At 44.7% G+C, this 12048-nt stretch overlaps 1 protein-coding gene across 1 annotated transcript in view; it reads right to left on the bottom strand.

Moving 5' to 3' along the window:
• Positions 1-12048, bottom strand: part of LOC110487858 (importin subunit alpha-7) — a 35676-nt gene that overhangs the window by 11287 nt on the left and 12341 nt on the right. The window contains exons 2-7 of the mRNA XM_036971393.1: positions 8888-9021; positions 5529-5724; positions 5038-5132; positions 4689-4820; positions 4276-4364; positions 4057-4156 (exon numbers count right to left, since the gene is read on the bottom strand). Coding sequence (XP_036827288.1) covers positions 4057-4156; positions 4276-4364; positions 4689-4820; positions 5038-5132; positions 5529-5724; positions 8888-9021 — 746 coding nt within the window. The remainder of the gene's footprint in view (positions 1-4056; positions 4157-4275; positions 4365-4688; positions 4821-5037; positions 5133-5528; positions 5725-8887; positions 9022-12048) is intronic.

The raw sequence follows: 12048 nt of genomic DNA, 5'->3' as shown, positions 1-12048 counted from the left end.
CACGAGTGCGCATCCTTTGCTAGTTAGTGAGTTATTAGACCACTTATAGATCATGTGTAGTCAACAATAGGGGAGTGATTGCTTCCTACAAGAACACAAAACATGTACATTTCTAGACATCTTTCAATCAGGTAAAGAGCTTTTTTTAATTATTATGTCTAAGGATTAAAGTGACAGTGTTATTTTTTTGGAGACAGCATACTCAAGTCTAAGTAGGCAATATTATTTTTTCTCTCCAAAAGTCTCATGGAATGTAAGGCCTACATTGAACACTACACATTGGCTGCTGAACGATAGAATGGCTATGTACATGTTAAAATGTTATGGACCCCCCCCCCATTGGCCTACCATAAAACAACACTGGTAGGTCTACGTTATGATCCCAGCCACACTAGTCCACACGGCTGCTGTTAAAACAGTCAATTAAAACGCAGGTACAACCTCCGTGTTCACAGTAAACACACACTGGAAGATGCACAGAATTTTAAACAACGTTCACGTTAGTGCTCAGCAGACCTGAAGTTTGCTGTAAAAACATTGAGGGAACATTTAGGAGAGTAATGGCTTGTTAGGGATATCAGCTGGCTGATCCAATATCACGTGAGACAGCTGTGATGAAGCATTCATTCTGATAGGACAGAGCTGACATCACGCTCTGAAAGCTGATATTCTCATTCTGATAGGGCAGAGCTGACATCACGCTCTGAATGCTGATATTCTCATTCTGATAGGACAGAGCTGACATCACGCTCTGAATGCTGATATTCTCATTCTGATAGGACAGAGCTGACATCACGCTCTGAATGCTGATATTCTCATTCTGATAGGACAGAGCTGACATCACGCTCTGAATGCTGATATTCTCATTCTGATAGGACAGAGCTGACATCACGCTCTGAATGCTGATATTCTCATCCTGATAGGACAGATCTGACATCACGCTCTGAATGCTGATATTCTCATTCTGATAGGACAGATCTGACATCACGCTCTGAATGCTGATATTCTCATTCTGATAGGACAGAGCTGACATCACGCTCTGAATGCTGATATTCTCATTCTGATAGGACAGAGCTGACATCACGCTCTGAACGCTGATATTCTCATTCTGATAGGACAGAGCTGACATCACGCTCTGAATGCTGATATTCTCATTCTGATAGGACAGAGCTGACATCACGCTCTGAACGCTGATATTCTCATTCTGATAGGACAGAGCTGAAATCACGCTCTGAATGCTGATATTCTCATTCTGATAGGACAGAGCTGACATCACGCTCTGAATGTGGATATTCTCATTCTGATAGGACAGAGCTGACATCACGCTCTGAATGCTGATATTCTCATTCTGATAGGACAGAGCTGACATCACGCTCTGAATGCTGATATTCTCATTCTGATAGGACAGAGCTGACATCACGCTCTGAATGCTGATATTCTCATTCTGATAGGACAGAGCTGACATCACGCTCTGAATGCTGATATTCTCATTCTGATAGGACAGAGCTGACATCACGCTCTGAATGCTGATATTCTCATTCTGATAGGACAGAGCTGACATCACGCTCTGAATGCTGATATTCTCATTCTGATAGGACAGAGCTGACATCACGCTCTGAATGCTGATATTCTCATTCTGATAGGACAGAGCTGACATCACGCTCTGAATGCTGATATTCTCATTCTGATAGGACAGAGCTGACATCACGCTCTGAATGTGGATATTCTCATTCTGATAGGACAGAGCTGACATCACGCTCTGAATGTGGATATTCTCTTTGTAGAAAGCGTAGGGATGCATTCTGTGCTAAGTCAATGATTTCAATATGAAAAAAAACGACACTCTTAACATGCTCTGTCCTCCTCATCTCATTTAGTACAGCTGACAGGGCTCAATACTACGCCCTCTCTGACACTATAACAGCAGCCCATTAAACGGAGTTACTGTGACTAAGGGAAAGGTGACAGTCAAAGGGAAGAGTAGGTTATTGGGACACAGAGACTGATCTCCTCACCCAGGGTGAATCTCAAGTTTTAAAAATGGCTTCCTGTCCCTCTTCTATTAAATGCCAACAGAGAAACAGGGCTGACGAAGAGGTATAACACTTTAGACTGCTGAGAGAGTCACACAGGGTGAGAGAAACTCCCGCCTCTTCACATACCGTCCCCCCTGGTCACATGCTGTCAGTTAGTCACTGGGGCTTTTATGTTCTGGCTGGCTTGAGTCACTAGCAGATTAAACCTTTAGCTAGCTAGCTAACTAACAGGAGGGAATAACACAGCATTACAGACTAGCTCCATGGAATCCAGACTGAGGCAAATAACACCTCATCTCCTACATAGGGCCCTGGTCACTAGCAGATTAAACCTTTAGCTAGCTAGCTAACTAACAGGAGGGAATAACACAGCATTACAGACTAGCTCCATGGAATCCAGACTGAGGCAAATAACACCTCATCTCCTACATAGGGCCCTGGTCACTAGCAGATTAAACCTTTAGCTAGCTAGCTAACTAACAGGAGGGAATAACACAGCATTACAGACTAGCTCCATGGAATCCAGACTGAGGCAAATAACACCTCATCTCCTACATAGGGCCCTGGTCACTAGCAGATTAAACCTTTAGCTAGCTAGCTAACTAACAGGAGGGAATAACACAGCATTACAGACTAGCTCCATGGAATCCAGACTGAGGCAAATAACACCTCATCTCCTACATAGGGCCCTGGTCACTAGCAGATTAAACCTTTAGCTAGCTAGCTAACTAACAGGAGGGAATAACACAGCATTACAGACTAGCTCCATGGAATCCAGACTGAGGCAAATAACACCTCATCTCCTACATAGGGCCCTGGTCACTAGCAGATTAAACCTTTAGCTAGCTAGCTAACTAACAGGAGGGAATAACACAGCATTACAGACTAGCTCCATGGAATCCAGACTGAGGCAAATAACACCTCATCTCCTACATAGGGCCCTGGTCACTAGCAGATTAAACCTTTAGCTAGCTAGCTAACTAACAGGAGGGAATAACACAGCATTACAGACTAGCTCCATGGAATCCAGACTGAGGCAAATAACACCTCATCTCCTACATAGGGCCCTGGTCACTAGCAGATTAAACCTTTAGCTAGCTAGCTAGCTAACTGGAGGGAATAACACAGCATTACAGACTAGCTCCTACATAGGGCCCTGGTCACTAGTAGTGCACTATAGGTGTCAAAAGACTGACTTCACCGAGCTAGAGGTTACGGTTTACATTCAGAACTCAATGAGTCCACTGCTTTCAACCACAAGCAGTTTGGAAAGTCTTTATACCAATTATGGAGTTAACCTACTTCTTTAGGCTTAGCTAGCTGTTACCGTTTAGATTGTAGCATACACACAGAGAGAGAGGTAGTGATATTAAGGACACACCAATCAGAGATCAGCTTTATATAACACTAATCCTTATCCTATTAGAATGTTCTGACTACACCAACATTCCTTCCTGGCTCCAAACCATTCTACAAATGTGAACTATGTCTGACACCATGCCTATTTTTAGCTGGGGGGGGGGTTGGGAATCAGACAACAGAAGCTGTGTTAAAGTAGTGGAGACATATGCAGAGACGATGAAGCAGAGGGTTGCCTTGTCCCTTAACATCCTCCTTCCCTAGCCCCTCGACTCTTTCCTGGTTGGATATATCTAATATAGAGATGGTTTCATTTAGACTTCCATAGGGCTCTTTGGATACATCTAATATAGAGATGGTTTAATTTAGACTTCCATAGGGCTATTTGGATACATCTAATATAGAGATGGTTTAATTTAGACTTCCATAGGGCTCTTTGGATACATCTAATATAGAGATGGTTTCATTTAGACTTCCATAGGGCTCTTTGGATACATCTAATATAGAGATGGTTTCATTTAGACTTCCATAGGGCTCTTTGGATACATCTAATATAGAGATGGTTTCATTTAGACTTCCATGGGGCTCTTCGGGTACATCTAATATAGAGATGTGGGGGGGGGGGGGGGGGGGGGGGCAGTGGGTGGGATTAGGGTTTTACCTTCTCAAATACAGGTGGGGGGCTCTTCCCCCTGCACAGGTTAGACAGAGCCCACACTGCATTCCTGGTCATGCTCAGTCTGGTGGATTTAGTCAGAAGCCTGGAGAGGAACCGGGGAGAGGAACCATGAGAGTAGTAGTTATCAGAGGACACAGGACCTCCACTCTGATTCCACTGACACATCAACATAAACAGTAGTGTGTGATTGTGTGCGCTCACATTAATAGTGGTGGCAGGATATTACAGTTGAGTACATAGTCTCTGCACACTGCACTGTCCCCTGCTATGTTACCCAACGCCCACACTGCCTGAGAGAGAGGAAAGAGAGGGGGGAAGAGGAGAGAGAGGAGAGAGGGGGGAAGAGGAGAGAGAGGAGAGAGGGGGAGAGGAGAGAGACGGGGAGGAGAGAGGGGGAGGAGAGAGGGGGAGATAGAAGAGGGGGAGAGAGAAGAGGGGGAGAGAGAGAGAGAGAGGGAGAGGAGGAGAGGGGAGGAGGAGAGGGGAGAGGGGAGGAGAGAGAGAGAGAAAGCAGGTTCTGATCGTACTAGTTCCAACACCACAGCTAGGTATGAATTATAGACGGTCTTGTAATAAAACAACTCCATGACTGTCTATATGAACACGGCCTTTACCTGTTCCTGAACATCTTCAAAGTCCGAGTTGAGTAGTTCTATAAAGATGGGGACTGCTCCTGCCTCGATTACTATGTTAGTCTGCATGGATGTACCTGATGCTATGTTGGTCAGGGCCCAGGCTGCCTCAAACTTCACACACACACACACACACACACACACAGGTATTGTGTAATAAAACTTGACGACATAAATGTTATTGTAGACAGCAATAATCCACAACGATATCCACAATGTTTTAGCAGTAAATGAAAAGCCCGACCATCCTCTTTAAGTTTATAGTATTTGTCTGGGTTAACTTTTCTATTTTACCAACACAAACTGTTTCCTAATATTTCCAAGGTCTCACCTGTAATGTGCAGTTGACGCTCATCTTGAGGAACTCTACAAACCTCTCTACAATGCCTGGGGTGTTGATGACCTCGTCAATAGGTGGATTGGGTTCTGGAACACATCAGACAGAATATATGAATAATGATGTAACATTTAGCACCATGGACTCAACCTTTACCACCCTAGAAGGAGGTAGCCGAATCAGCAGAGTTAGTGCTGGGCTTGGAGCAGGAGGGACAACAGCCCGACCCCCCCAGGAGGGACAACAGCCAGATTCCCTGCCTGCCTGCCCCCCCCCCCCCTCCCCCTCCAGGAGGGCCAACAGCCCCACCCCCCGAGGAGGGACAACAGCCAGATGCCCGCCCGCCCCCCCCCTCCAGGAGGGACAACAGCCCCACCCCCCCAGGAGGGACAAGAGCCCGGGGTCCCTTGGACAAGGAGTGAAGGACACGGCTATACACAGAGACGACAGAATATCCTGGTGATATTCAGTGAACAGCCTGGTACCTTTGGACAGTAGTTTCCTGAACGTCTGTGTGGTGGTGAGTTGGAGCTCTGGGTCCTCTGAGAAGAGCATTTCCACCAGGCGTCTAGTTAGGACACCTTCCTCTGTGGCTGTGGAGTCCACATACGAGTCGACCAGTGGACTCTCAAACATGACTCCCTCCTCGTTCAACATGTCAACGTTTCTCCTCTTGAACAGCTGCCAAATACAGGAGAGCAACAGCAGATCAGTTTCCCTCTCTGTGTGTGTGTGTGTGTGTGTATTCTGCCTAGGAAGAGGATAGTAAACTGTGGTAGGTGTTATACAGGTGGGTTAGGTTCTGTACCTCTCCTGTTTAGACACTAGCAGTGGGCTAGGTGTTGTCGGCTAGGTGTTGTCGGCTAGGTGTTGTCGGCTAGGTGTTAGCTTTTGAAAATGCCCAAAGAGCATTTAACATCCTACAACAGAATCTGTATGATTTTAAAGCTGGTTCTAAATTCAGGCAAAACAAACTGCATGGTATTTTCAAACGCCAGGCATGTTACTAATCATGTCATTGCTACGTCGGCTGGACTTACTATAGAGCAAGTTAAAGTGTGCAAATATTTGAGTGTGTGGGTTGATGACAAGCTGAGCTTCACTGTGCATGTAGAGAACTGGATAAGGAAGCTCAAACTGAGAATAGTTTTTATTATCGGCATAAGGCTTGTTTTTCTCTGGAGGCCAGAAAGGAGCTGGTATTATGTACATTACTGTCGGTTTTACAGATGTTATCTATATATGCAGGCCTCAGCCACTACCCTGAGAGCACTTGATTCAGAGTATCATGCAGCCCTCAGGTTCATTACAAATCAGAAACACATCATTGGGATCTCTCCAGCGCTGTTGGCTGGTCGTCATTTGACCTTGCGTAGGCTTAAACACTGGTATACACTGATTTATAAGGTCATATTGTAGGCTTAAACCCTGGTATACACTGATTTATAAGGTCATGTTGTAGGCTTAAACACTGGTGTACACTGATTTATAAGGTCATATTGTAGGCTTAAACACTGGTATACACTGATTTATAAGGTCATGTTGTAGGCTTAAACACTGGTGTACATTGATTTATAAGGCCATGTTGTAGGCTTAAACACTGGTGTACACTGATTTATAAGGTCATGTTGTAGGCTTAAACACTGGTGTACACTGATTTATAAGGTCATGTTGTAGGCTTAAACACTGGTATACACTGATTTATAAGGTCATGTTGTAGGCTTAAACACTGGTATACACTGATTTATAAGGTCATGTTGTAGGCTTAAACACTGGTATACACTGATTTATAAGGTCATGTTGTAGGCTTAAACACTGGTATACACTGATTTTAAACACTGGTATACACTGATTCATAAGGTCATGTTGTAGGCTTAAACACTGGTATACACTGATTTATAAGGTCATGTTGTAGGCTTAAACACTGGTATACACTGATTTATAAGGTCATGTTGTAGGCTTAAACACTGGTATACACTGATTTATAAGGTCATGTTGTAGGCTTAAACACTGGTGTACACTGATTTATAAGGTCATGTTGTAGGCTTAAACACTGGTTTACACTGATTTATAAGGTCATGTTGTAGGCTTAAACACTGGTATACACTGATTTATAAGGTCATGTTGTAGGCTTAAACACTGGTATACACTAAATTTATAAGGTCATGTTGTAGGCTTAAACACTGGTATACACTGATTTATAAGGTCATGTTGTAGGCTTAAACACTGGTTTACACTGATTTATAAGGTCATGTTGTAGGCTTAAACACTGGTATACACTGATTTTAAACACTGGTATACACTGATTCATAAGGTCATGTTGTAGGCTTAAACACTGGTATACACTGATTTATAAGGTCATGTTGTAGGCTTAAACACTGGTATACACTGATTTATAAGGTCATGTTGTAGGCTTAAACACTGGTATACACTGATTTATAAGGTCATGTTGTAGGCTTAAACACTGGTATACACTGATTTATAAGGTCATGTTGTAGGCTTAAACACTGGTATACACTGATTTATAAGGTCATGTTGTAGGCTTAAACACTGGTATACACTGATTTATAAGGTCATGTTGTAGGCTTAAACACTGGTATACACTGATTTATAAGGTCATGTTGTAGGCTTAAACACTGGTATACACTGATTTATAAGGTCATGTTGTAGGCTTAAACACTGGTATACACTGATTTATAAGGTCATGTTGTAGGCTTAAACACTGGTATACACTGATTTATAAGGTCATGTTGTAGGCTTAAACACTGGTATACACTGATTTATAAGGTCATGTTGTAGGCTTAAACACTGGTATACACTGATTTATAAGGTCATGTTGTAGGCTTAAACCCTGGTATACACTGATTTATAAGGTCATGTTGTAGGCTTAAACACTGGTATACACTGATTTATAAGGTCATGTTGTAGGCTTAAACACTGGTATACACTGATTTATAAGGTCATGTTGTAGGCTTAAACACTGGTATACACTGATTTATAAGGTCATGTTGTAGGCTTAAACACTGGTATACACTGATTTATAAGGTCATGTTGTAGGCTTAAACACTGGTATACACTGATTTATAAGGTCATGTTGTAGGCTTAAACACTGGTATACACTGATTTATAAGGTCATGTTGTAGGCTTAAACACTGGTATACACTGATTTATAAGGTCATGTTGTAGGCTTAAACACTGGTATACACTGATTTATAAGGTCATGTTGGGTAAAAAGCCACTTTATCTCTGTTCTTTATTAGTCCGGTCAGTAAATAAATCTCAGTTACGGTCCCGTTCTGATTTGCTTCTAACAGAACCAAAAATTAGAACAGGTCATGGTAGAAATAGTTTTAGTTACTCAGCACCGTGGTTAGGGTTAGCCTAACCCTAACATTTTAAAATGTGACGATCTAGTTTCGTTGGTGGAGTTTAAACACTTGATCGATGTATATGTCATAGAAGAGTGTAATCGTCTTTAGGCCAGCTGTTTTTAGTCGAGACCTTTGTGTTTTTAAACGTAAAATGTTTTTGTTGTACTGTGTGTGTGTTGATAGTTTTGTTTAATGTTGTGTTAGTGTATGTAAGTTGTTTTGTCTGAAAACGTTGTTCTCCCTGCTGCTATTGGACCAGGTCTCTCTTGGAAATGAGATGTTATCTCAATGAGAAAAAAACCTGGATAAATAAAGATTAAAAACATGTTTTTAAAAAGGTGTTATACAGGTGGGTTAGGTTCTGTACCTCTCCTGTTTAGACACTAGCAGTGAGCTAGGTGTTCTAGGCTAGGTGTTATACAGGTGGGTTAGGTTCTGTACCTCTCCTGTTTAGGGGGGGTTATGTTGTGTACCTGTTGTTCTCGTTTCTGCTTCCTCAGCTGGACACCCTCCTCCTCTCTCCTGCGTCTCATCTCCTCCACATTCAGGGCTTTGTTCTTGTAGCTGTTCATCCTGTGGTTATCCTTCGCTGGACTGGCTGACGGCTCTGAAGCGCGTGCACACACACACACACACACGTTAGATCATCTTTATAACAATAAGTCCAACTAATCCGATCTTAAGGACATAAACTTTGTCAAATAAATAAGTCATCATAGAACGGTTAGGCCTTTAACAAAATGAAGTCTAGCAACAGTCGTCAGGAAAAACAATGTCAAGAGAAGTAACACATTTCCCAAGGAACAAGACTCTTCCACAGGAAGTCTACTGTGTGTGTCTCAGATCCCAGAGTATAGACTTGGTGAGGTCACGGGGGGGGGGGGGGGGGGGGTATGTGAGCCCAGTATAAACAATCTCCTGGAAACAGAGCACAGCCACATGGGTAAAATGACACTGGAGTATGTGATGAGTCCACACTCACACACCAGATATGCAAAGAGAGACTTACATATAGCCCAAGTGAACTTCTCTCTGACTTGTCATAAACCAAAACACACACACACACACACACACACACAGTGGAAACACACAGACAACACTGCCCCACAGACACAGAGATGCAGCCCACAGACAGAGGCTCTATTCTCCAGCATTCAGCTGGCAGACAAAAACATTGATTCAGGACAGTTAATTGCTGAGTTAGCAGGAAGTGCCTGATCAGCCAGCCGACTGACCACTGTGCAAACTGCCCCAACTCAGCATTTGTGCAGTCATGGTACCAGACCCGTTACCAGAAGCAGCCAGACTGGACACCAGACCCGATACCAGAAGCAGCCAGACCGGTTACCAGAAGCAGCCAGACCCATTACCAGAAGCAGCCAGACTGAACACCAGACCCATTACCAGAAGCAGCCAGACTGGTCACCAGACCCATTACCAGAAGCAGCCAGACTGGTCACCAGACCCATTACCAGAAGCAGCCAGACTGGGAACCAGAAGCAGCCAGACTGGTCACCAGACCCATTACCAGAAGCAGCCAGACCCGTTACCAGAAGCAGCCAGACCCGTTACCAGAAGAAGCCAGACCCGTTACCAGAAGCAGCCAGACCCGTTACCAGAAGCAGCCAGACTGGGAACCAGAAGCAGCCAGACTGGGAACCAGACCCGTTACCAGAAGCAGCCAGACCGGTTACCAGAAGCAGCCAGACCCATTACCAGAAGCAGCCAGACTGGTCACCAGACCCATTACCAGAAGCAGCCAGACTGGTCACCAGACCCATTACCAGAAGCAGCCAGACTGGGAACCAGAAGCAGCCAGACTGGTCACCAGACCCATTACCAGAAGCAGCCAGACCCGTTACCAGAAGCAGCCAGACCCGTTACCAGAAGCAGCCAGACCCGTTACCAGAAGCAGCCAGACTGGGCACCAGACCCGTTACCAGAAGCAGCCAGACTGGGAACCAGACCCGTTACCAGAAGCAGCCAGACCGGTTACCAGAAGCAGCCAGACCCATTACCAGAAGCAGCCAGACTGAACACCAGACCCATTACCAGAAGCAGCCAGACTGGTCACCAGACCCATTACCAGAAGCAGCCAGACTGGTCACCAGACCCATTACCAGAAGCAGCCAGACTGGGAACCAGAAGCAGCCAGACTGGTCACCAGACCCATTACCAGAAGCAGCCAGACCCGTTACCAGAAGCAGCCAGACTGGGCACCAGACCCGTTACCAGAAGCAGCCAGACTGGGCACCAGACCCGTTACCAGAAGCAGCCAGACTGGTCACCAGACCCGTTACCAGAAGCAGCCAGACTGGTCACCAGACCCGTTACCAGAAGCAGCCAGACTGGGCACCAGACCCGTTACCAGAAGCAGCCAGACTGGGCACCAGACCCGTTACCAGAAGCAGCCAGACTGGGCACCAGACCCGTTACCAGAAGCAGCCAGACTGGTCACCAGACCCGTTACCAGAAGCAGCCAGACTGGGCACCAGACCCGTTACCAGAAGCAGCACCAGAGCAAAACATTTAACATGAAGCAGTATTTAGTCTTCAAACCTGCTGTATGTAAAATAGTGTCTGCTATAGATTGGAAAATAAATACATGTGACTCTGGACTACAACAATGTTTTCCTAATGAAGTTCCTAATGAAGTTAAATCTGTGTTTTGTTTTCCCTACCACGATACTAACGAATATGGCAATACTGGTATGGTTCTGGCCCTAGTGTGTGTAAAGAGAGGGCAGGGCAGAGCAGGGTGTGGCTTCAACCTGTACAACCCATAAACTAGACTCAACCACTATGTTCCTGGAAGGAAGGGTCAGGAGGCCGGAACTTCATTACAAATAATTGACCGCAAAGAAGCCCAAGCAGATATAATATTTGACTAAAACAATAATTTTCAAACCTTGCTTCCATTCGTGTAAAATCACTTGGAGATGATTTCCTGGTCTTTATACGGTCTTTTGTCTAACAATAAAAATTATATTTAAAAATAAAGCCTAACTCAAAAAAAACACCCGCGGGCCACCAGGTGGAGAATCCAGTTTTTAAAGGAACCATCCAGGTCCTTAGTTGCATTAGAAGATGATGTCACAATCTGGCATTCTGTCTGCAAGCCACACCCACCACCACAGGGGATGGGATAACGTTCACGATCTTATAAATACATGTTTCGTTCAAATCAGAATAGTTTTTAGCCCACACAGAGGCCCAAATCAGAATAGTTTTTAGCCCACACAGAGGCCCAAATCAGAATAGTTTTTAGCCCACACAGAGGCCCAAATCAGAATAGTTTTTAGCCCACACAGAGGTCCAAATCAGAATAGTTTTTAGCCCACACAGAGGCCTGCTGTAATGATTTGTGTGCTGCTGCCTCACCCCAAGGCCCAAGACAGTATTGGGGGGAGGGGGGATCGTGATGTGTCCAGATGGTTCCATGTATTCATGCCCGCCCACAGCTTGTGGATGGGGAAGCCTCGACTTTCCTCTACCTGATACAGCAGCGTGAGAAGTGGGAAGGGTTTAGTCTCCCATGTTTAGGTCTGCTGTGAGATTAGAGGTCGACCGATTATGATTTTTCAACGCCGATACCAATTATTGGAGGACCAAAAGAAGCCGAAACCGATTAAAA

Source organism: Oncorhynchus mykiss, chromosome 32, assembly GCF_013265735.2.
Source record: "Oncorhynchus mykiss isolate Arlee chromosome 32, USDA_OmykA_1.1, whole genome shotgun sequence".
Classification (NCBI taxonomy): domain Eukaryota; kingdom Metazoa; phylum Chordata; class Actinopteri; order Salmoniformes; family Salmonidae; genus Oncorhynchus; species Oncorhynchus mykiss.
This window is presented reverse-complemented; position numbering and strand designations above follow the sequence as displayed.